The sequence below is a fragment of the Hyla sarda genome, chromosome 6 (genome assembly GCF_029499605.1).
Source record: "Hyla sarda isolate aHylSar1 chromosome 6, aHylSar1.hap1, whole genome shotgun sequence".
NCBI classification, from domain to species: Eukaryota; Metazoa; Chordata; class Amphibia; order Anura; family Hylidae; genus Hyla; species Hyla sarda.
The window spans coordinates 91,819,644-91,845,807 of NC_079194.1; the positions used below are offsets into that span (position 1 = coordinate 91,819,644).

The following is a 26,164-nucleotide window of genomic DNA, read 5'->3' on the forward strand; positions in this document are numbered from 1 at the left end:
CCGATCACCAGAAAATAGGGCTGATCGGAGTTGTCAGCAACAGCCCCGATCAGCCTAAGGGATAGGAGTGAGGTCGCAGAGCTGCGATCTCCTCCTATCCCCTGCCATTAGTCAGAACGGAGTTCTGACCAATGGCAGCGCAGGACAGGGGGTTGCCATGGCAACCCCCCGTTCTGCCCGCCCCTGGATATCGAGGGGATCTGGGAAGAAGATGGAGGCCGTACCTGCAGGAGAAGATGCCTGGGGACCCGGGATCTTTGCTGGAGCCTTCTGGATCAGGTAGGGAATCGACGGTGGGGGGGAATTGAAAGTGAAAGTAAAATGATCTTTACTGTGGCAACCACTAGGAAGGCCAAACTGCAACTCCCAGCATGCCCAGACAGCCAAAGGCTGTCTGGGCATGCTGGGAGTTGTAGTTTTGCAACACCTGGAGGGTCACAGTTTGGAGACCACTGTTAAAGTGGTGCCCAAACGGTAGCCCTCCAGATGTTGCCAAACTACAACTCTCAGCATGCCTCGACTGCCCAGGCATGCTGGGAGTTGTAGTTCTGTAACATCTGTCCCTTCAGATTTAGCAATTTTTATAAAATTTTTGAAAATTGCTGCTCTACTTTGAAGCCTTCTAATTTTTTCAAAAAGCAAAAATATGTCCATTTTATGATGCCAACATAAAGTGGACATATGGTATTTGTGAAGAAAAATAAAATTTATTTGGAATATCCATTTTCCTTACAAGTAGAGAGCTAGAAAAGTTAGAAAAATGCAAAATTTTCTAAATTTTCATGACATTTGGGGATTTTTCACCAAAAAAAGGATGCAAGTAACGCCGAAAATTTACCACCAAAATAAAGTAGAATATGTCACGAAAAAACTATCTCAGAATCAGAATATTTGGTAAAAGCGTTTTCACGTTATTAATTCGTAAAGTGACGGTGGTCAGAATTGCGAAAAAGGGCTCAGTCCTTAAGGTGAAAAAGGGCTGCGTCCTTAAGGGGTTAAACCTATGTTTAGCCTCTGTATACATCTAATTTGCACAATAAGGCCATTGTCACAATATAGAATTTATTGCAGATTTTGACATTGAAATTCTTTAGAATGTTGCTTCAATACTGGTTCCCACTATCATTTATAGGATTTAACAGAGGTGCCATATGGAGTCACATGGACTGTGAATACGAATTCTTTAAATCCATATAGCAGTCCGTTATGTTTCCAATTGCCTGTGGGTGCCATGTGCAAGCATTTTTTAAGTGGTTATATAAGATTAGTAAACCATAAATGCTTTCTTTCAAAAATGTGTGCCACACCTGTATTGGTGTTTTGTCAGATATTGCAGTTTGGCTTCTTTAGGCTAGGGCAATGCAGCAACAAACGTTGCATGACAGCAAATCGTATCTAAATTGTGCTACCGAAATATTTGTCTTTAATTGTATCACGGTTTAAATTTTTATTTTGCAAAGCAGTCACAAGCAGGTCACTGTCGCATGCGACTTGCATGGTGGTCAGTGGTGGCAAAGTTTGACTGTTGTGGAGGTGAGCAGTCAACTCCCCTATTGGATGTCATGTACTTTAGCAGGCCACATCTGAATAGACAACAGACAATGGGAGACTTCTTACGGGAGCTGCAGGGTAGAAAGTTGGCGCTGGATGGAACGACCACAGGTAAGGAATACGGTTTGTTCTAAAACAATGCGCGGTGAAACGCATTGCATTGTTTAAAACAAACCATATTCCTTACCTGTGGTCGTTCCATCCCGCACCGACTTTCTACCCTGCAACTCGCGTAAGAAGTCTCCCATTGTCTGTTATCTATGAGCAGGAGGGCTGCGGGCTGAATCTTTTCCCTCACTCACCCAAACCATTATTGTGTGTGAGTTCACACAACCACCTGTGGTAAGCACAACCTTCTCTTACCGGGACCATCCACTGGTGGTTTTTCACTGTGGAGCGCCTTCTTGTGTTTTATGTCTACATCTGAATAGTAGGAGGTTCTGGGCACTTCCAGATAGCATGAATGCAAGCTCTCACAGCATTGATCAGTTGAGTATGGAAACTTTATTGGCTGAGAACAATATGTCTGACAGATGATAAATGACAGGGTAAATTCTGAGAATTGGGAAGCCAAATGCCAAAATTATTTTCCCAACTAGCAAAGCAGGGAACACTCCCAGACAGGGGCATAGCTATAGAGGGTGCAGAGGTAGCAGTCACATCAGGGCCCTGGGGCCTAAGAGGGCCCCAAAGCACATCTGCCCCATAAGAGACCAGTATTATAATTGGCACATGGGGCCCTGTTTCAGATTTTGCATCAGGGCTCAGAAGCTACAAGTTACGCCTCTGTTCCCAGAAGATATAAAGTAGTGACCCCTGCTGACCCAAGCCCCTCCAACAAAGAGGCGATTCATTAGGGAACATCTTATGGATATGGCTAGAAATCCAATACCAACTAGATTTTGTACCCATCATCTCTATAGCGCTGGGTATGGAGGAAGCATGGGCCCAGCAAAACTTGCCACTACACTGAGACTCAGAGAATGTGAGGTGGAGATAAGTTTCCCAAGTGGAGATATATGTGGGTGAGGACTGTGCTGGGTTGGTGGTTGGGGGGGGGGGGACCCTAATATGGCATAGACCTCAGAGAGTACATGACTCACTTGATCAGAACCAGAGCAGAGCAATTCAAAAGGGGACTTCCCACGATCGAAGAGACAGGGAGGGTAAAGAGGTAAGGAGTTAGTGTTCCGTAGACAACCAGACCACCCTTTGTGGACATCTCTGGGGGTCATTGAGTGTCTCACAATTGGCAATTACCAAAATTTAAATATGGGAACCCATGTATAAACTTATTGGTAGCTTTATCAAATTTGCCTTTTATTTGCATATTGTATGGCACACTTTTCCTTTCTGGATGTCCAGTTTTGTATAAATGTCGTAAAATTGTCAAAAAAATGCGATCGAACCTTTATCATTCCCCAAACATTGGTCTTTTACAATAATTTGATTACTCTGGGCACACTGTGCATTATAAAAGTACAGCGCCAGTGCCGGTAATGATCCTACATGTAGTGCCATATAGGATGACTCATTTTCCCTGTAGCAGCATAGGAGGTAGTGTGGATAGAATCATGTTGTTTCAGGTGAGATTTATTGGGGAAATATCCTTTTTTAATTCATTTGAGAAGTCAAGCTGGGATTATTATGCAGCACGTTTTCTTTACACATCATATTCGATGTGCAGCTCAAAATCTTTCCGTATAAAAACATCTTGTTCTGTATTAATTTTGTTGGCTCGCACTTTCTGAGGAACCTTTTGACCTTGTCATACACAGAAAAACTGGTTTGGCATCTCGTAGATTGTACAGTGTTGCCTTCCGTTACATAGTGAAGCTATTGAAGTAGTTAGAGTTCTGGAAATTCAACTTTGATGTTGGGTAACGGAGTTGAAATCGAGGCCTGCAATCTTGTGTAACCTTTTGTTTGAGGGATTTTAAGGTAATATCCTAAATTTGTCTCTGTTGTGCCAGTGTTTCAGCTTTGCATTACTGTAGTCATCTGCTATTTATTACAGAAGCTATAGAATGAGACTGTAATTGTGTCTGACCTCAGACCTGTATGTTTTTGTGCACTGGCTGGGAATGTGTTCACGAAGCACAGGGACATGGGCGACCGGTGAGTGCTGCTTCTGGAAATGTTTGCACCAAGACCAATTTTTTATTTTTTTATTTTTTATAACCCCTGACCTTATTTAAAAGGGTTATCCAGGAAAAAACTTTTTTTTATATATATATATATATCAACTTCTATTAAAAAATCTTAATCCTTTCAGTACTTATGAGCTGCTGAAGTTGAGTTGTTCTTTTCTGTCTAAGTGCTCTCTGAGGACACCTGTCTCGGGAACTGTCCAGAGTAGAAGCAAATCCCCATAGCAAACCTCTTCTACTTTGTGCAGTTCCCGAAACAAACAGAGATGTCAGCAGAGAGCACTGTTGTCAGACAGAAAAGAACAACTTAACTTCAGCAGCTGATAATTATTGGAAGGATTAACATTTTTTTTATTGAAGTAATTTACAAATCTGCTTAACTTTCTGGAGCCAGTTGAGATATGTATAATTCCTGGAATACCCCTTTACCCCTTTAAAGGAGTTTCCAAAAATAAAAAAAAATAAAAAATGGTATGCTGCTTGTTCTATAGGTTGTGCCTGGTATTGCATTGGTAGTTAAGTGGTAATGAACTGTGGGAACTGTTTTATAGCCTTACACTACAACCAGTATTCCTGCTATGTTCACACGTGGAAAAACTTTTGACATGTCGTCCACACATGTCAAAAGTTAAGATTGTACAGGGACTTAGTCCTGAGACCCGCTGCAATCACTAGTTACTCTATGTGAGTCCGGATTGGAGTGAGGTATATGCTACCGCACACTTCACCTGTCTGTAACTCACAGTTGCAGTGATTCTTAGGACTGTGACCCAGTACGATCTAGACTTTTGACATGTCTGGACAACTTTAAAAGTTTTTCCAAGTGACACTAAGACTTTATTGCAAAAAAAAAAAAAAAATTGCCTCTTCAAATCTCAATCTCTCTCTCTATGGGGCTATATCCTGCAGCTAGACAGAGATCATGGCAAGCTGAGGAATGAAGAGCATAGCCACATGCTTCACTCTAGATCTAAAGATTAAGAGGGGTCTGACAACACAGACCTTAACATGTTCTCCAAGTCCTTTTTTTCTGCCATTTTTTTCTAACCATATTATGGGCCATAACTGGCCTAAAATATGGGACAAATTAGAATAGTCACTTTTGGGTTACAGCTTTTGCTGCAGCAAAAAACACTAGAAAGACAGCTGAAAAAAACTGATGCAAAGAACAATTGATAAAAATGGCAAATGAAATGCCTAAAAGCTATTTTTGAGCCTCAAATAGACATTTTTCAACCTCCAAAATGAGGCTAAAAAAACCAAAACTGTATGTGTACATAGCTTAAAGGGGTACTCCAGTGGAATTTTTTTTTCAACTCAACTGGTGCCAGAATGTTAAACAGATTTGTAAATTGCTTCAATAAAAAAAATCTTAATCCTTCCAGTACTTATCAGCTGCTGTATACTACAGAGGAAGTTGAGTTGTTCTTTTCAGTCTGACCACAGTGATCTTTGCTGACACCTCTTTCCATTTTGGGAACTGTCCAGAGCAGGAGAGGCTTGCTATGGGGATTTTCTCCTATTCTGGACAGTTCCTGATGCGGACAGAGGTGGCAGCAGAGAGCACTGTGGTCAGACTAAAATAAACAACTCCACTTTCTCTGTAGTATACAGCAGCTCATACTGCACGGATTAAGATTTTTTAATAGAAGTAGTTTACAAATGTGTTCAACTTTCTGGAAACAGTTAGGTAAAAACTTATTTTTCAAATTGAGTACCCCTTTAAGTTGGGAAAATAAAAGTGGTTTCTTAGTGACTACATTCTGTATATTTATAACATATACTTTATTTTATTTTTTTATTCCTGTACTATTGTGTACTGCAGAAAAAAACTGTATATGCTGTAAAGTGTATCCAATGTAGTAACTCTTAGACTAAAGTTGGGCCACTGAAATAAATGGATCCAGGTGGGTCATATTGTGTATACCTCTGTATACCACCCATATGTTTTTTCTGTGTATACGGCAAGAGCAGGGTACTTTTTATGATGTGGGCTTAGCTTAATCTGTTGTTATACTAAAAGTTATAACTGAACAAGCTAAATGTTACTACATCTGATCACGATCCTGTTGGTGTTCTTGCTATGGCTCGACAGCATGGGACTCCTCTTTAAGAAGACTGATGATAATTTCTAGCATATCTATGCAGTTATACTGTATATGTTTAACAGAAAACCCTTTTAAGTTCTTAAAGTTATTGGGTAGACATATCCATTTAGATTTAGCTAGATCCCTGCAGCAATTTCCTCCAATTAAGCCCCGTCTGCTTCCGTAATAGATGCGTGATATAAGCTTTAGCCATTCTGTAGTCTATGGAATTTTGTGTCATATGTCCTGGAATTAAACTTCCAGACGGACTAGCAAAAGTATTTAAACAGATACGCTGTACATGGGGTCTCAGACTGACCTATGGTTCGGCAATATTTATTTGGTTGAAGAAGTGCGATTAGTGAAAATGGATTCCTTGATCAGGATGAAAGATTACATTACAAATGCAAACATTTTTTTTTAGCACAAGTCCATTAGTACAGCAATGATGAATAGGAGGGCATGTGAAGCATTATCTGTTTGTATGGCATGTTACACACTAATTGTTGCTCTTATTTTACAAGACTTGGTGTCATAGAGTATATTCATTTACCAAAATGTTTCCCAAAATCTGTTTATGTACACTGCTCAAAAAAATAAAGGGAATACATCCTAGATCTGAATGAACTAATCGCATGCAATACTTTCGTCTTTACATAGTTAAATGTGCTGACAACAAGATCACACAAAAATGATCAATGGAAATCAAATTTATCAACCCATGGAGGTCTGGATATGGAGTCACACTCAAAATTCAAGTGGAAAACCACACTACAGGCTGATCCAACTTTGATAAAATGTCCTTTAAAACAAGTCAAAATGGGGGCTCAACTGTGTGTGTGGCCTCCACGTGCCCGGATGACCTCCCTACAATGCCTGGGCATGCTCCTGATGAGTTGGCAGATGCTTTAGTCCAGGTCTGGGAGGACATCCCTCAGGAGACCATCCGCCAACTCCTGGACAGTCTGTGGTGCAATGTGGCGGCAGTGGATGGAGCGAGACATGATGTCCCAGGTGTACTCAATCGGATTCAGGTCTGGGGAACAGGTGGCCACTCCATAGCATCAATGCCTTCCTCTTGCAGGAATTGCTGACACACTCCAGCCACATGAGGTCTCGCATTGTCTTGCATTAGGAGGAACCCAGGGCCAACCGCACCAGCATATGGTCTCACAAAGGGTCTGAGGATCTCATCTTGGTACCTTATGGCAGTCAGGCTACCTCTGGTAAGCAAATGGAGGGCTGTGTGCCCCCCCCCCCCAGAGAAATGCCATCCCCACACCATTACTGACCCCCCGCTAAACCGGTCATGCTGGAGAATGCACAGTGTTGGGCATTTGGCATTTGCCAGAGAACACCAAGATTGGCAAATTCGCCACTGGCGCTCAATGCTCTTCACAGATGAAAGCAGGTTGACACTGAGCACATGTGACAGATGTGACAGGGTCTGGAGACTCGGTGGAGAACGTACGCACTTCCAGGGCCCTGCAAAATTGCCTCCAGCAGGCCACAAATGTGCATGTGTCCACTCAAACAGTCAGAAACAGACTCCATGAGGGCCCGACGTCCGCAGGTGGGGGTTGTGCTCCTCCTTGCACAAAGGTTGAGGTAGCGGTCCTGCCGCTGGGTTGTTGCCCTCCTTCGGCATCCTACATGTCTCCTGATGTATTGACCTGTCTCCTGGTAGCGCCTCCATGCTCTGGACACTATGCTCACGGACACAGCAAACCTTCTTGCCACAGCTCGCATTGATGTGCCATCCTGGATTAGCTGCACCACCTGAGCTACTTGTGTGCTGCCTTATTCCGCAAGCGGCAGCAGAGAATCTGCAAGCGGAATTTGGCAGCAGAGAATCCGCCAGCGGAATTTCAGCTTCATGAAACCTGCTGCGGATTTGATATGTGTGACCCTACTCTAATAATACATTTCTAGGCCGACACACGTAACATTTTTGATGCACACATTCAAAGTGGTTGTTCCATTTAGACAACTCCTGCTCATATGACCTATAATGCCACCTGTGGAGGATTCAGGGCCATTGTACCTTACATGGTCATCAGTTTGGGTGGACTTGATGTAATACCACATTTCACCTGGTGTGGCCACCTTTATCATACTTAAACACTTAAGGGGTTCAGTTGCAGGACCAGATTGACCAGATGGGATAATGATTTTAAGGTACCCATATACCTTAGGCTAAAGTCAGCTGAACCCGCCAACTTCAGCAAGTTCAAGCTGTTTAAAGTGCATGGTTGCCTCCTAACTCAGGTGTATTTATGCCCAACCCTATTGTTTTGGGAAAGATAAGCCACTGTCAGAGCTGTCTGGCTGCACCTTACCCCTCCCACAGAGGAAAAGTAAACATTCTGCCTTTCCAAGCGTTCCTGTGTATGGGGATGTGTGGAGAGAGAACTGTCGTCCGAACTAAATTTCATTGTTGAAAATGTATGGGCACCCATAGTCTACTGCAGTGGGGAAGACAAGGGTAGGTAGGGTAGGGTAGCAAAATTAGGAGCTGTAATGAAGACAACCATAAGCCTAGTATTGCATTTAAGCCCTCTCAACTTGAGCTGCAATACTGGACGTGCCCGTGTGCAAAAATGGCAGTTTCTTGGTGTGATGAGGGCAGATGTTTTTACCTTAGGGGCAGATGGCATTAACTCCTTGTGTTTTTGACGCCAGGGCCAGGTTTAATCTCTACACCACCCGAAGGTATACCACTGGATACTGGGCTAGGCACGGGGCAAATAATGACTCAAATGCCAAGTTGCGGAACAACGGCAGCTTTACTGAGAGACAGACAGGTGAAACAGTCTTAATAGCTTAGCGAGGCCCAAGGAGGTGACCAGTGACTTGAGACCTCAGAGCTTGCTGGGGCTTGAAGTAGACTTGGACAATTTGATGCAGGGCCACACTGACTTAACACAGGCTGATCTTGACTGACTTGACAGACCTCATCCCGTATGTAGCTTACCATGTTTTGACATTCACCTGTGGGGCAGTGGACTTGGGGCTGCGTTGTAGACTTTAGGCCTCCTCCGGACACCAGACACTCTCTCTGGACTTGACTTCACTGCACTCAGCAAAGACTCAGAGACTGAGCTAGCTCCACCCTGGGCTTATATGGGGGAGACTCTGGAAGGGTCCCATAGGTGCCATGTTCACTGGTACCTTCCTTGGTTACAACACATAACAGTATTTAAAGGCATCTGACAAGTTATGTACATTACCATAAATAACACAGGTGGTAGTTAACTAATTAGGGAATACAGACAAGAGGGGCCCAGGGATCACTGAATAGAGTATGCCTGACAGGGCAGTAAGGGTACAGGGGTAATCTAAAAATTCATCAGAGAAGACAAAATCTCTGAGCTTTATAGGGTGTATTCACACGTTCAGGTTTTAAATTGCATTACTTGAATACAAAGCTGGCAATGGATTGGAAAAGAAGTCTACGTTTCCTTTTATACAAGTTGTTCATTTATGGTTTCTTCCTGGCTTTGTATTTACTAAGGGCAATTATAAGCATGGAGGACCTCTACAAAGAAGAGTGAAACTTCTTTTCTCTTCCAATCCATCCCCAGCTTTATATTCAATAAGAGCAGTTAAAAACCTGCACGTGTGAACACACCTTTATAAGTCTGACCTATTCAGTAGCCTCTCCTTTTGAGGTATCTTAGATTTGCTGTTACACCTGTTGAAGTTTTCCTTGTGTCCCTGATGTAGGAAAGACCATCCCGCTTGGGTCACCAATATATTTTAAGAATCATTAACAAGATGTCTGCATATTTGGCTTCTGAAACCTCTCCTGAGGTTTGTCTATAAAGTCAGATGAGATAAATATCTTGGGTGTAACAAGGGAGCGGCCTTTCAATTGTAGTCCCGCCAGAATTGTTGTTAGCTTGTTGTAGATGTGTATTTGTATGTATGTGTAATGACTGGGTGTATGGAGGTTAATTTCTTATAATTTTGTATTTATAACTTCCTGCCACAAGGTTACTATGCCAGACCTGCAATGTTTTTTGTTTGTTGTCGTTTTTTTCTTTCTTTCTATTGCATTTCATTGCAGTCTGTACTACTTAAAGATTGATGCCTTATTAAGATAATATAAAGTGCATTCCCTATAATGGCCACTTATCACCTACCTGTACAGGTGATAAGGATCTATTTGGTGGGGTCCAACCACTGGGTCCTCACTAATCACTGGGATCCCAAATGGCTTTTTTGACTGGAGCGCCAGTGGAGTATTTGCACTGTTGATCTATTCGAACTCTATAGGATTGCCAGAGATAACTGGTTATTAGGTGTCTTTTTTATCACATGCAAATTTTTGGACTTACTGCTAGCAATGTTTTTCTAGAGATAACAGAGACAAAATTGCTGTTTCATAGGTTAACTAGTGTTATACTGCCAGCATTGGTGCTTGTACAATTTCCTTCCTGCAATGAAAGCTGCAGGTTTTAAGGACTGATAAGGTCCCTATTATTACTGTGCGTTCAGATTTGCCACCAATGGAAATGGTTATTATCAGTCTATTGTTGTTCTCACATTAGGTAGTGTGCTTGGATCTCTGGGATATGTTCAGTCATTCATACTGTATTTTTTTCTGGATTGTGGAGCGACATCTGGGGACGGCTGCACAAAGTCTATTTAACTGCTGTATTTCTTTTCATGTTTAAAGACTTGCACATATAGGAAGATTTATCAAAACCTGTCCAGAGGAAAGTGGCAGACTTGCCTATAGCAACCAATCAGATCGCTTCTTTTATTTATCAGAGGCCGTTTCAAAAATGAAAGAAGCGATCTGATTGGTTGCTATGGGCAACTCAGCAGCTTTTCCACTTGACAGGTTTTGATAAATCTCCCCCTGTAGTTTGTGAAGTTCTCAATCCGGGACCATGACTCCGTCAGTTTGATTGAACGTTATCCCGACGTGTTATAGCAACATGTCATACGTTTTGATTGGTGGAGTAGCCTACCTATAGCTAAAATGAACGAGAACCTGAGCAGAGCCCTTTTTCAACCCTTATGACCTTTTCTCGAACAGCCATAGACATGATCAGAAGTAAAGGGGTCTAACTATTGTACCCCTTCATTTAGTGATCGGTAGAAGTCCTGCCAACCGGACAGAGTTTGTGTGTCACTTTTGTATAGTGGAAGTTGTTAAAAATAATGGATATTGGGGAGATTTATCAAAACCTGTCCAGAGGAAAAGTTGCTGAGTTGCCCATAGCAACCAATCAGATCGCTTCTTTCATTTCTCAGAGGCCTTTTCCAAAATGAAAGAAGCAATCTGATTGGTTGCTATTAGCAACTCAGCAACTTTTCCTCAGGAGAGGTTTTGATAAATCTCCCCTATTGAGTTTATGTGGCATTCCTATGCTGAAATGATAGCACACATCTTCAGAATATACTATATTATGATCGATAAGGATCCAATCTCTGGGACACCCTGCTGATCCTGGAAACTAGTCAACTTTACTTTTAGGTGGCTTTGAGCACACCTGTTACTGATTCATGTCAACAACGCCCATTGCTTAGCCCCCTTCCCTTGGGACCCATAGGCCCCTTTTTTGATAAGGTTGTAATGCATATAGAAAGGACCAGGGACCAATCGGGTAGGATTCCCGCTTTGCATGTCAGCCTTGTACCTGTTGCTAGAGGGCCTATAGGTAAGGTCTATTGTGTTGGGTGATCTGAGGTAGTAGGGGACCATATGCAGGGGACATTTTGTCCTATTCTGACCCCTATAACCTTTCATTTCTCCTTATATGGGCCTATATGATGGCTCATTTTTTGCGCCCCGATCTGTAGTTTTTAACAGTTCCATTCTTGTTTTGATGTGACTTTTTTTTTATCACTTTTTTAATTAAATTCTTGTCCTGATACAGTCTGTGGCACATTAGCTGCCCCAAACAAAAACTACAACTCCCAGTATGTTGGACTATATAGTAGTATATAGTATAGGTCAGTGTTTCCCAACCAAGGGTGCCTCCATCTGTTGCAGAACTACAACTCCCAGTATGTTGGACTATATAGTAGTATATAGTATAGGTCAGTGTTTCCCAACCAGGGGTGCCTCCAGCTGTTGCAAAACTACAACTCTCAGCATGCCCGGACAGCCAACGGCTATCCGGGTGTGGTGACTGGGGTGTTGCAGTATGTAGCAGGGTCTGGTGGTATTAACCCTTTGGGGCAATATGTTGTTAACCCCTTAGTGTTCGTGACGCAAGGATATGGTTATTCTGGTATGGTAACCACCGTCAACCAACCCAAAAACAGTTTGTAATAAAGGAATGTCCACAGCAAGAATTCTGAATATACTGGAACTTTTACTTGTTTAGGGAACAGTCTTTACAATTATGCAGTTCCTTCAGAGGCAACCGGGACACAGGATATCTCGCAGGCTTGCTTGGACTTGTAGTTATTGAGATATTTATGCAGGCCACTGTGCTACTAATATATTCCTTAGCTGAGTAGCAGTCACTGGATTTGTAGAGAGAATTGTAACTTACGTTTTAGAAGTGGCTGCGTTTCTTTGGCCTAGATGAGATGAATTTGCAGTATGCAGGACTTCGTGCTTCCTTTAAGGTCCAGGTCTCAAGAGCGTGAGAATAGAGACTACAGCCCCTTATATACTAGGGGACTGGACTAAAGCCCATTGGTTGCTAATGCCTGGGGTTCCTGTGCCCATGGAACTCTGGGTATATCACATGACATTAGGTCACATGACCAAGGAAGGTCCTATACATTTTATACAAACTGTACAACTTTATGCATATGAACAATAGATACACATAATGAATATACACTGCATTTATAGGAGATAACAAGGGGGAGCCCTGCAGGAGAGTCCAATGGACCTAAGGGACTCTTCCTGAGGGGACTTAAGGATGGTACAGGACTGGTCCTGTACCTGGACACCACACGGGCATGCTGAGAGTTGTAGTTTTACAACAATTGAAGGTACTCTGGTTAGGAAACACTGGTATAGGTTATGGTGCAACATTCCAGGAGTTGAAGGATTGGTTGGATAAATTCCGGCCATTGCATTGCCGGTTATTTTAATATAAAAGTACCGGCAGGGTGGTCAAGATACCGGCTGTGCCTGTAAAATACCGGCCAGGTGGCAACCCTAGTGACATGTTTATTTGTCCTTCTTTTACATAATCTGACTGTCCATTTTCCTTTGTGTTGCGTTATGTTACACACTATTCTAGTTAGTGGTAGAGACAGAAGAATGCGATGCTGTTGCGTTCTATGAAGTGTGGCTGGCAGTATAGTCATCACATACAGTGTAGGCAGATGTTTTCCTGGTTCCTAAGATCTTACACGAAGGTGAAGCTCCTTGGCTCCAGTGCAAAATCTAATCTGTAACTACACGGCCAACTACGAATGTCATTTATTTTACTAGTCTCATTACATAGTGTGGAAACCCTTTTTGGGTTCCTTCAGGATTTAATACTTGGGTGTGACTGCAACCTCTGCTCCCCCTGTAGCTGCGCCTGTGATGTTACATCAATTTGTGGGGAACAGATGACATCACTAGCTCTTAAAACTGTGCTATTATTATAATTGTTTTATATATCCTGTAACGGTTCTACGTATATGCACGCTTTTTCCAAGATTAAGTTGTAGAGTATAGTGTTTGCAGCCAGGATATTTTACTTAAAAAGAAAAACAAAAAAACAAACAAAAAAAACCCGCCACTAAATACATAATTAGTGGGGCCGACGGAGCGGTGGATCGAGCCGGCAGACCACACACATGCTGGCTGGAGCTGTAATGTTATAACCTCTGTGTGTGCCAGGAGCACAGGCTAGTAGCCCCCCCCCCCCCTCATCTTATACAAAGCCTGTACTGTTAACCTTGTGTTCAGGGGTGAGAGAAGATTGCTGAGAGGAATTAATTGTTTATGTAGGAATCCCGTCAACCTAAAAATTTCACAACACAACATCGGATCTGAAAACAATCCTGTGTTAGGAAACCACATGGTCCTTTTGTCAAAGAAAGTCCTCTAACAATGTAATGAGAAAATATATTCCCAGCACTCACCAGGTAGTATTCCATTGCGTCCTTTTATCAAGGTAGGGGCACTAGTCTGTGCAAAAACTGAGACAATTGTAGCTTCATCTTGTTTAAAACAAAGTTTTAAAACTTTTTGCACTAGGCAAAAGTTAAAGTGGGTGTGGTTTATTAAGAAGGGTGTGGCCTAATACTTTTCAACAGTTTTATTAATAGTAAAGTTAGAGAATTTTGCACATTTTTGAAACAAATCTGTGTTTGCTGGAAGCCGCTATGCGTTTAATTTTCTGTCTTTAGGACCCTCCTTAATGCACCAAATATAATAAGTGGTGTGCGCCAAAATGCTGTTTCTGGTCACAGAGAATTGCTTCATAATGATAACCATTGAAGACTGTGATTAGAATTCTATAAAGAGAGGTGTGCAAAACCCGAAAGGAATTCACTGTAGAAAGCTGGGCCATATCACGAAAATCAGCCCATCTTTGCAATAAACCAACATTTTACGTAAATGAGAACTGTGCCAACTTGGGGATGAGATTTCAATTTGTTGTAACTATTTGTTGTGATCAGTAGTGATATCTTTGTGCTGACAGTACTTAAAAACTATTTTACACCTACAGTAAACTTAAATCTTAGGCCCCAGGACAAATATAGTGCAACTGTTGCGGACAAATCACTGCACAATTGGGGGAATTAATGGTTTTAAAGAGAATCTGACAGCTGGTACATCCGCACGTAACCCAGTACTGGGTTATAGTGCCAGTCCAGTAAGGAGCTTTAAAACAAAGAGTCACTTATTGTTTTTAGAGGCCTCTGTGCAGAGTTCTAGATCTTTATACTTTTCATATTACACTCCAGGGCGCAATGAAGGTGGGGAGCTGGGCAAGGTCTCTGTGTAAAGTTATGGATCTTTATACTATTCATATTGGCCCAGATTTATCAAACTGTGTGAGAGAAAAAGTGGGGAGATTTTCCCACAGCAACCAATCACAGCTCAGCTTTCACTTTACCAGAGCTCATTAGCTGAGCTGTGATTGGTTGTGGTGGAAAAATCCCTCCACTTTTTCTCTCACACAGTTTGATAAATCTGGGCCATTGTGCTTCAGAGCGCAATGGGAGCGGAGCGGGGAGCCAGTTTGCCCAGCTCCCCTGTCTTCTTAATATTCACCCCGGCCCTCCCTTGCCTTGAATATTCAGAGCACTCTCTCCCCCCCCCCCCCCCCCCCCCGCCGGCTCTCGCGTCATAGCGACGTGAGAGTGAAGACTCTAAAAATTCAAGACTAGGTTTGGCTAGGAGCGGAATACTAAGATGGCAGGGGAGCTGGGCAGCACTCTGAAGAGCAATATGAATAGTACAAAGATCCATAACTTTGCACAGAAGCCTGCAACAAAAACAGTCAGTGATCCTTCGCTTTGAAGCTCTTCAGTACCAGTTTTCTAGTAAAAGTGTTGATTCATTCACCCCCCCCCCCCCCCCTACGCCCCAAAAAAGAAAAAAAAAATTATGTATTTTTTCCTTTTATGGAAAAAAATTGCACTACAATTCGGACGTGAAAAGTTATCATTTTTACCATTATTTTCTCTATATGGAATAATTCTTGTAGTGCAACATTTGCAGTAACCCACCATTGTACTGTTACGATCATGCAACCTGAAGTTTTTATTGTGTCCCTGTTCTAATTCCTAATGAAATGTAATAATACATTCAAAATTGGGTCTTGCCATAGGGGCTTCTCTGAAAAAAAAAATCTGTCCACTCAATGGGGGAGATTTATCAAAACCTGTGCAGAGGAAGAGTGGTGTAGTTGCCCATAGCAACCAATCAGATTGCTTCTTTCATTTTCCACAGGCCTCTAAAGAGGCCTGTGGAAAATGAAAGAAGCAATCTGATTGGTTGCTATGGGCAACTACACCACTCTTCCTCTGCACAGGTTTTGATAAATCTCCCCCAAATGAGTGGTAGACTGTGTAGGGATATTCCTCTTTAAGGAGGAGGTGGAATAGCACAACGGATTAAAAAGAGAAGGTGCTTCAGAAATGTTGTTTTCAGGAGGGAGCAGAAGTATTGACTCAAACAGAAGATCAAGTAGATTTAGTAAGGACCTGTCAGTTCTCCTAAAACAGCTACTTTTGCATGTCAAAATTCCACATTTAATTTAAACCTTATCCCATCTATTCTTACTGGATTATGCCATTATATGATTCATTGTGTAAACCCCAAACAATGGAGTAATCATCATCCTCATCATCCTTGTCCTCATTTGACTTCATCATTTTCTAGACAACGTTCTTTTCTAATCTGTGCCAATAAGTAGTTTTCTGAGAATGCAGGCATGTCGGGTATGCTTACATGCTACAACTTTGTAGCAGACATACTGCAGCCAGAAAACCTCCATATGTATCTAGCTGGGGTTGTTTTGTTCAAAAAAATATTTACAAACCCCATTGCGACGTATGGGACAGATCCTGCTATGTCTGAATAGAAGTTTATGTGGGTGTTCTCAAGCTTGATTCCACAATAAGACTTTCTAGGTGTTTATTATGGCTTATTAACTTGCACTAAATAGTCGCCTTCAAAGCGTGGCGTCTTCATGTACATCTAATGCCGGGCTTTGATTCTTGTTTTCGTTTCCCTTGGTAAAGGAAGTTGTTTCAACCAATTATTTCTTTATGTAAACAGCTGAGAGGCGCTTCCTTTCTGCTATTTATTTATCCTTCTTTTATTTTTCAAGTTGGTGCAGAAATTATTAAATAGCTTTTCCTTTTTACCTAAAATGCCCCCTTTCATGTCCAGTTTTTCAGCACTTTCTTACAGGGAAATCTGGCGAATACACTAAGTTGCCATAGCTCTCTGTAAGAGATATTAGTTACCTGTAGTTCATTGTGTCTCAGAGTAGACTAACCGACAGCTCACCTCCGCCACCTGCACCTGTGCACGGGCCTGATCAGCAGCGTCCCTGACCACGTGTAAGCAGCAAACAAAGAAGGACGGTCCAGCCCAAGGTTGCAGGTAAAAGCAGTATTTTCTTTATTGGGTAGTATTCAGACAGAACATCAGCCGAAGTGTTTCGGACCTACACCCGGTCCTTAGTCATGGCATGACTAAGGACCGGGTGTAGGTCCGAAACGCGTCGGCTGATGTTCTGTCTGAATACTACCCAATAAAGAAAATACTGCTTTTACCTGCAACCTTGGGCTGGACCGTCCTTCTTTGTTTGTAGTTCATTGTGTCACCTTTGTTCAATGACTTATATGAAGAGCGCCTGTGATGTCAGGCCTATGAATCGTCCATCTGCATCTGATATTATGTATAATGTTCACTCCTAATAAATCACTCTGTCTGTTCTGCAGACTGGTTCTTTGTTTAAGCGAACGTTCACACGTTCGTAACTAGCGGTAGGTTTCCACTGTGAGTTATGCTACCATGCACTTGTTTGGGCACATGGACAGGCCGCAATAGTAGCAGGTTTGCAGACCTGTTAAAATGAACGGTAGCGTAACCTGCACAGGTTTTTCCGCAGTGGAAAACTGGCTGCTAGTTAAGAGCGTGTGAACGTACCCTGAAGGAGAACTTCAGTAAAAAAAACTTTTATCCACGACGTCTGGGCTGCCAGAATAAAAATTTATCAACTTTAACTTTAACTCCCCTGGTGCCGACAATGTCGCAGTCCTGTCATCCGGTCCTGGTCTACTTCTGGCTTTTGGTGCCTGATTAAAATAATATATAATGTTGATGATTCCGTACAGTGAATACGTAAAGAAACAACCTCAAAGTGCTGCTTTTTGGTCACATCGTGTATTTCAGAAAAAAAAAGTGATCAAAAAGTCACATATACATAAAAGTAAAACCAATAAAAAACGACAGATAACAGTGCAAAATAAGACAACCCTCATCCATTTCAGTTTATGGAAAAATTATAAAGTTATAGGGGGCAGAATAGGGCAATTTTAAATACTGATTTTAAGTCTGAGTTTAACCCCTTAGTGACTCAGCCTATTTTCACCTTAAGGACTCTGAATTTTCGTTTTAATGATTTCCACTTTTTCCTCCTTCCTTTCTAAATAGATCGCCGATCGGACAACAGAGAGGCAGATGAGGACCCTCCCGTCGTCCGGTAAGCTGATCAGGACATCGCAATTTTGTTACGATAGTCCCGATCAGCTCCGCTGAGCTGCCGGGATTCTTTTACTTTCGTTTTAGACACCGCAATCAACTTTGATTGCAGCGTCTAAAGGGTTAATGCTGGGCATCAGTTAATGCTGGGCATCAGTTAATGCCATGCCCGGCATTATCCCTGGGTCCTGGCTGCCCATAGTTTAACCTGTTTTCTGCTGGTGAGAACGGTTTAAACCCAGTAAACGGGACCGGGGCATACAGGTACGCCCTGAGTCCTTAAGGATCGGGGATGCAGGGCGTATGCATACGCCCTGCTTCCTCAAGAGGCTAAAAAAAAATACAGTAATAGTAAAGCATGTAACCATGGGTATAATTTTAATAGTATTGACCTACAGAATAAAGAAAATATAGACTTTTTAATGTAAAGTGTAATGCTTAAAAATTATACCCCCCAAATCTGCAAAATTGTGGTATTCTTTTTAATTTCCCCACAAAATAAATACTTTTTGTGTTCGCTGTACATTTTATGGTAAAATGAGCAATGTCATTTAAAAAGCACAATTGGTCACGCAAAAAAAATATAAGAGTTATGAATCTCAGAAGTTGAGGAGGGGCACTCTTTTGGATGAGGGCCCTGGGCAACTACCCAGGTTGCCCCCCCCCCCCTCCATCACCAGTGCTGACCATGACCTGACATGTTCTTTATAGGAGAATGGTGCTCATGTGGCCGCAGCCGATTACACAATATTTGTTATTACACTCAACAAAGAAAATATTCCTGATCTTGTGTTTGGGGACTGTATGAAAGGCCTCATTGTTAGACTTGTCCTTAGGATATTGAAAATTCAACATTGGTTCTGTGATAATATCACCCAGTGGAGATCTCAATATTAATCTTTCTTTTTTGTATTTTCAGTGGCATTTTAGCCATTGAAGTTAATAGGCAGAAATCATTTGCCGTCCGAAAACATGCGGTATGGGGCACCCTTGGGTTCATCCTCTATCTAATACCCAACATGTCCATTATGACTTGTATAATATTCATTGTTGATATTGCTGTACTCATAGGAGATATCATCAACAAGATTAAAATCATTATTTCTGAATAACCCTATAAGAAATAGACCATGGGGACTGGTTTTTGCTTTGCGTACTTTTTGTATAAGGCACCTATTATTGTCTCAGAAACCACCAAAGGATCTTTAGGCACTCCTTCTAGTAGGACAAATCATACCCTGTATTTTTTAACATTTAATGGGAAGCTCTTGTAATAAGTTCCTTAGCCATTTTTGGCCTTGTCAGATTAGACTTTTAGACTAGAATTGCTGGGCCGATAAATGTCTAATTAACGCAGTTTTGCTGGATATAGAGAACCTTGTAATGTAACATTTTATCCATGTTTTTGTAGCTCCTTGTCAGCTGTACAACCTCGACTCTCACTAAGGATTAACTGTAATCTTATTTTTATGCTCCTTGTCAAATCAATTTCATGGCCAGAAGTAGTTGTACTTGACACGTGTATCCAGCATGTTGTGGGTTACTTAGTACATTTGTGTTCTTTGTGTTGTTGAAGCAATACATTCGGTATGTGGATTTTCTTTTTTTTTTTTAACGGTTTATATGAAGCAAGTATATGTATTCCAGTGACTGCCAAAATAATGTATTAGAATTCTCCATTACATACAATTGCAGAGGGGTTTATAGTTCATATTAGTATGCATGTCTTATATTCGGAATTAGCTTGATGCTAAAAACTAAAGGGGGAGATTTATCAAACCCTGTGCAAAAGAAAAGTTCCCAGTTGCTCATAGCAACCAATCCTGTTGCTTCTTTCATTTTTCAGAGTCCTTGTTAAAAATGAAAGAAGCGAGCTGATTGGTTGCTATGGGCAACTTTTCCTCTGGACAGGTTTTGATAAATCTCCCCTAAATCTACTCAAATCAGAAAATTCAGTTGTGAATGTAGGAAGTTCTTTACCATTACTATAGAAATAGTGAAAAATAAGAAAAGTAAATCGCAAGTGCCCACCTTTACTGGGGAGACACAGCTAGAGGTTGCTCTCAGGACAGTTGCCCTAAGTGCTTGGTTTGTGCCAACAAGCCACACTGCCTTGGCCTGGACATTTAGATGCAAAGCTTAGACAGTGATCTAAATCTTTATGCTACATGAAAGAAATTTAAAGCTAATGTAAAGACCAAAGCAATTCTTATCTAATTTAGCTTCCTGACTTAGGCAAGAAGGAAGTGATAGATACTGGTGTAAAAGTTACACAAATCTGAATGTTAAAGTTTTAAGTAGATTTGGCGTTTTTTTTCCCCTGTCTTGGTTAAAGTAAATCAGAGACTGCAGCCTTGTTTTATTAGATTGCTGTGCATTAGGGGTTTTGGCGTATCTATTACTTTATATAACATTTGTATGTGTGGTGAGCCACGGTGAATGGCAGGACCACGGGGTGTAGCAGTGTAGGTGGATGGGGGAGATGGTATTAATGCCAGGGACAAGGTGTTATTAACCCCTAATGTTCGTGATGCCAGAGTGGTTTTTGGTATTCAGGAACCACCCAAATGAGATCTCCGCTATCCAAATGGCTAGGCAGTGAAATGAGAGTCCACAACCAGGTTATGGTTTAACGGAGGCTTTACTGAGGTCAGAAAGTTGTTATAGTCTCTACAGCTCGGACAGAATCCCAGGGAGGTGACCAGGACCACAGAAGGACCTTGCAGCTTACTGGGACTAGTTGTACTTGTAATATACTTTAGATAATTGACTTTAGGCTTGACTGGACTATAGATAGTGACAGCAGACATAGATTTGACTTACTGGAAGTGACTGTGTAGATTTGAGGCCTTCAAATCTGAAGGCCTCAAATCTAGCTGGACACTAGCACTGAGACATCTGGTCTCTCTGTTCCTCAGCAAGAGTGATGGTAGAAGAGTGAAAGAGAGATTGCAGCACCTCCCTTCCTTATAAAGGGGGCTGTACTAGAAGCCCATAGGTCAAGCTGGAGGTCATGTGTTAAGCTGGTGCTCTCTGGGTAACATGTGATAACATCATGTGAACATATCATGTAACATCTCACAGGTCCTTTATACTGTCTATACATTAGTATACTGACTATACATATAGTACAATAAATAACATTAAAGTAACAGCAGGGGAGACACTGCAGGGAGCCCCCAGGTCACTGAGGGACTGAACCTGACAGGGCCTAATTGTAGTGCAGGACCATGTCCTGTACTGGGACATTACATATGTTTTATTTATATATATATATATATATATATATATATATATATATATATATATATATATATATATATATATAATGTTTTTATATATAAATATATATATTATATTAAATCTCACAACTGTCATTTTCTTTTTTTAATTTCCAGACAGCAAAGCAATTGTGGATGGAAACCTGAAGCTGATCCTTGGTCTTATTTGGACCCTTATTCTACACTATTCTATCTCCATGCCAGTATGGGAAGATGAGGGTGATGAAGAAACCAAAAATCAGACCCCAAAACAGAGGCTTCTAGGCTGGATTCAGAACAAGATTCCTTATTTGCCCATTACCAACTTCAATCAAAACTGGAAAGATGGCAAAGCTCTCGGTGCCCTTGTCGATAGCTGTGCGCCAGGTACATCCTGCTTGGAGCAGATTATCTGTCACCAAAGGTGACAAAATGTTCCTCTCTATTGTAGACTTGTTTTCATGTAAAGGATTTATGGCATTTATAGAATATGAAATATCTAGACACTTTTTAAACACATAACCACATGAAAAAGTACAACTGAGGAAGTCCAATTGATTTTGATTTACCATCAGAAAAACTGAAAGCTCACATTATATGTACTTCTACGTTACATACATTACAATTGCTACTTTCTTTTTTTGTTTTCTATTCAGATGTAATCACTACATTGACCCTTTAAGGAATGTTCTATTTATCCAACAAAACTTTTTTAATTATATCTTGAAACTTTTTTTTATACCTGAGAGGTAGATTTCCAGCTCTGCCAGGAAATGTTTGACCCCTGTTCAGTGGCCTTGGAGCCCAGGGGCTACAAATATACATCTCTGCCCCTGCTTTAATGTTTGACTAAAGGTCTATATTTTTGATGAGAACTATGTATGACTATGATAATGGAGATTTGTAAAGATCAGACTTAAACCAACATTGGAAATCATAAATAAGAATGTGTCCTGTTTTTGGGGTGACGTGTATATTAAACAGCATTATTCAGATTAACATCTCTTTTCAGGTTTGTGTCCTGACTGGGAGACATGGGACCCCAATAAGCCAGTTGATAATGCCCGTGAGGCCATGCAGCAAGCAGATGATTGGCTTGGCGTTCCGCAGGTAACCGAATAATTGTAACAGCAGAGTATTAACCATTTTTTTAATTCAAAAAATAAAACAGATGAGAAAATATAAATCAGAAATTTGGATCTCATTGAAAAAGTGTCCGTTTTGTTTATTGGATATGTATGATATTGCAGCTCTGCCCAATTGAAGGGGGATTTCTTATCTCATTAAGTTTTCCCCTATCGACAGGATAGGAGATTACAAGCGGGTTAGTGGGGGTCCAAAAGCTAAGACCTGCACCAATCCCAAAATCAGGGACATAATTATCCCTTAATTAATGGTGTGGTAGGCGCCTGCACAGCCACATTTCCATTCAGTGCCTATGGGGCTACTGAACATTTTCTAGTGCTCCAAAATGTTTGGTGGCCCCGTAGAGAAGGAATAAAGCGGTGGCTGGGCAGTTCACTGCCCCAATATTTAAGGGATAATTATGTCCCCGTTCTTGGGATTGGTGGAGGTCCCACCTGTTGAACCCCCACCAATCCACTTGCTATGCCCTATTCTGTGGATAGGGGATAACAAGCAGAGGTGAGAAAACCTCTTTGAATGAGTTTGAGTGACAATACATAGGAAAGACATAGTGCCAATGTTTTCCATAGGCTGTCTCCCCCACCCCACCTGCCAAATTTTTTTTATAAATCTTGTGACCTATTTAGGTGGTATAAAATTATCTGTTTTGTTATGATGTTTTCAACTTGCTAAAGCTGTATATTTTAGGTTTTTTTCTCCCCATATACTTGTTAAGAGATGTAGAAAATCTTTCTCTGTTACAATCTTGAACATCAGGTTTTGACAAGATTTATGCTGAAGTATGAGAGAAAAAGGCTAAAGAAAATAATGTAGTACCCTGAGTCAGATGATAGGCGTGCTTCATAATCTTTTCTCCACAATTAATAATAATCCAGGTAAATTATGTTTAAGGACCCAGAAGACGCTGGAATCTTTTAATGACTCCTTAAATTGACAGTTCTCATTCAGAGCCCCTGATGGTTCCTTGTAGATATCCTTAGCAGTAAATGCCCCTTCTGCCTGCAAAGCTTAACGTTTGTATTTTCCTTGGAATAAATCCTACTGCATTGGGATTTATGAACGTTGGTTTCTCTTTGCAAAGCTGGATTCACACATTGCGTATTTATCGCAAAATTTAGGTTTTTATGTTTTGCTATGCTTCATAACCACAGACTGCCCTATCTGTTGAAGACATCCAGTGAATTTACTGTAGATAAATAAACATGCAGATTTGTATTCCTCTAAATAAAAACCACCATTAGTTATCTTCTTTAGCTTCTTTCCAAAGTTTTGGCCCCCGTGAAGGGTCTCTCTCTCAGCTCCCCAAGAACCATAAATGGGAAAACCTGCCTATATATGTAGTGATGTGTGACAAAATCCCACATCGCTGCATTTGTAAGGCATAGTGCCTTGTGTGGCATAGTTGCTCTGCATATATTTTTATACTGTTAGCTTTTATGTTTGTATTGAATGTTGTGGATCTTGTTGCACTGAGGCATCTGTGCTGTGCACGGTCCACCGGCTTGTCATTTTCACAAGTAGGGGCTGGTTTCCATGGTGCCCTTTAACGCTGCATTAGTTGCTGCAATGCTGTAGTATTGTACCATGGTGCCCATTGGGTAGGGATACCTAAGGCCATATATATTGCCTTGTTTTACATCATGAGAAAGAAGTCATGTGAAGTGCAAGGAGTAGAGAAGCCAAGGGAGGTTGCCAGAAAACAGTGGTGAGGGATGCCCAAGTGTGACTTATGAGGAATCCCTCTCTCCTTGTGTAGTTACAATCTAAAACCAGTCCAAAATTTTGACCGAATGCAAAGGAAGACTGTTGGTCACTTTCTGTTGACTCTCACTTCAAACACTCTTTTTTGGGGTTAGCTGGTTTATCTCTCTGCTTGAAAGAGTGAGAAGTGCTTCTTCCAGGGAAGTTTTTTGTGGACCTGGGCGCAGGTGCCATGTGTGGTAGGAGCCATGACCTTCATTTGAAGGTGTGTTGGGCCTAGAGTATGGCTTAGTATGAAGTACCGTATTTTTCGCTGTATAAGACGCACTTTTTCTTCCCCAAAACTGGGGGGAAAAAGTCGGTGCGTCTTATACAGCGAATACACCCCTATCGCGGCGGTCCCGGCGGCCATCAACGGCCGGGACCCACGGCTAATACAGGACATCACCGATCGCAGTGATGCCCTATATTAACCCTTCAGACGCGGCGATCAAAGCTGACCGCCGCGTCAGAAGGGAAAGTCACACTAACCCGGCTGTTTAATCGGGCTGTTCGGGACCACCGCGATTTCACCGCGGCGGTCCCGAACAGCCCGACTGAATAGCCGGGTTAGTGCTTACAGGACACCGGGAGGGACCTTACCTGCCTCCTCGGTGTCTTCTCCGTTCAGGGATCCCCTGTATGGCCGGCGCTCTCTTTCCTCGTCATCACGTCGTCGCGTACGTGCGTCGGCATGCGTAACGACGTGATGGCGGCGACGGAGAGCGAGGATACCCGGCCGGCAGCAGAGACGTTCCGGAGCGACGGCGACACGGCGACAGCGATGGAGCGACATCCAGGGCAGCGGTGACGGGTGCGGAGCGGCGGGGACACATGATTATTATGTCCTCCTGCAGTGGTCTTCAATCTGCAGACCTCCAGATGTTGCAAAACTACAACTCCCAGCATGCCGTTGGCTGTCCGGGCATGCTGGGAGTTGTAGTTTTGCAACATCTGGAGGTTCGCAGGTTGAAGACCACTATTGGGTTCAAAATCTTTATTTTTTTAGATTTTGCACCTATAAATTGGGTGCGTCTTATACGCCAGTACATCCTATAGGGCGAAAAATACGGTAGTTACTTCCAGGAAGTATTAACTATAACTAAGCTGGTCAAGAGCTTTCCTGGAGCCAAGCTCTTATAAATCACCTAGCCCTGGCTGCAGAAAGTGCTCCTGGGAGCCGGTGGTGGGAAGAGCAGTCTGCAGTGTTAGAGTGGGTCCACACTACGTTTTGTCCCATACGGGAGCGCATACGGCAGGAGGGAGCTAAAACCTCGCGCTCCCGTATGTAACCGTATGCGCTCCCGTATGTCATTCACTTCAATGAGCCGACCGGAGTGAAACGTTCGGTCCGGTCGGCTCATTTTTGCGCCGTATGCGCTTTTACAACCGGACCTAAAACCGTGGTTGACCACAGTTTTAGGTCCGGTTTAAAAGCGCATACGGCGCAAAAATGAGCCGACCGGACCGAACGTTTCACTCCGGTCGGCTCATTGAAGTGAATGGCATACGGGAACGCATACGGTCACATACGGGAGCGCGAGCTTTTAGCTCCCTCCTGCCGTATGCGCTCCCGTATGGGACAAAACGTAGTGTGGACCCAGCCTTAGACAGTATGTTTGTTAGTACGGTTGCTTTTTTTTTTTATATAACTGTTTATTTATATATTTTGTAACAAATTTTACTGTTGCTTTTTAATATCTGTACTTGCAACGACTGCGCTGGTGACTGGCTCATCCATCTTTGTGTGGTACCCTATTACAACAAAATAGCTGGACTATTGTACAATGCAAGCACTTTAACACAAGTATAAACAGAAGATGCAAGAGAGCCACAGAATAGCCAACATAGGAGATATAACTCTATACAGGTCTCTGCTTTCCAGTTCTAGAACTGGGGAAGTGTGAGACGCTTTAATTGTGATAGTCCAGTATACCTATATAATGAACCAAATATGTACACCAGTCAATGTATAGCATCTGGCAGAGTAAAAAATATGTAATAAGTGATTCATTAGTCGTATTCATTTTTAAACAAAAAGTAACGACAGGCCAGCATGAAAGACTATTTAAAGGGGTACTCCAGTGGAAA

At 42.0% G+C, this 26,164-nt stretch overlaps 1 protein-coding gene across 9 annotated transcripts in view; it reads left to right on the plus strand.

The window, feature by feature from the left end:
• Positions 1–26,164, plus strand: part of FLNB (filamin B) — a 243,111-nt gene that overhangs the window by 79,316 nt on the left and 137,631 nt on the right. For 5 of the 9 annotated variants that reach the window (XM_056524444.1, XM_056524445.1, XM_056524446.1 and 2 more), the window contains exons 2-3: positions 21,326–21,574; positions 22,200–22,297. In XM_056524444.1, coding sequence (XP_056380419.1) covers positions 21,326–21,574; positions 22,200–22,297 — 347 coding nt within the window. Of the gene's footprint in view, positions 1–8,415; positions 8,593–11,311; positions 11,461–15,808; positions 15,909–21,325; positions 21,575–22,199; positions 22,298–26,164 lie in introns of those variants that run through there. The other 4 variants (XM_056524450.1, XM_056524452.1, XM_056524448.1 and 1 more) reach the window with 4 other exon arrangements.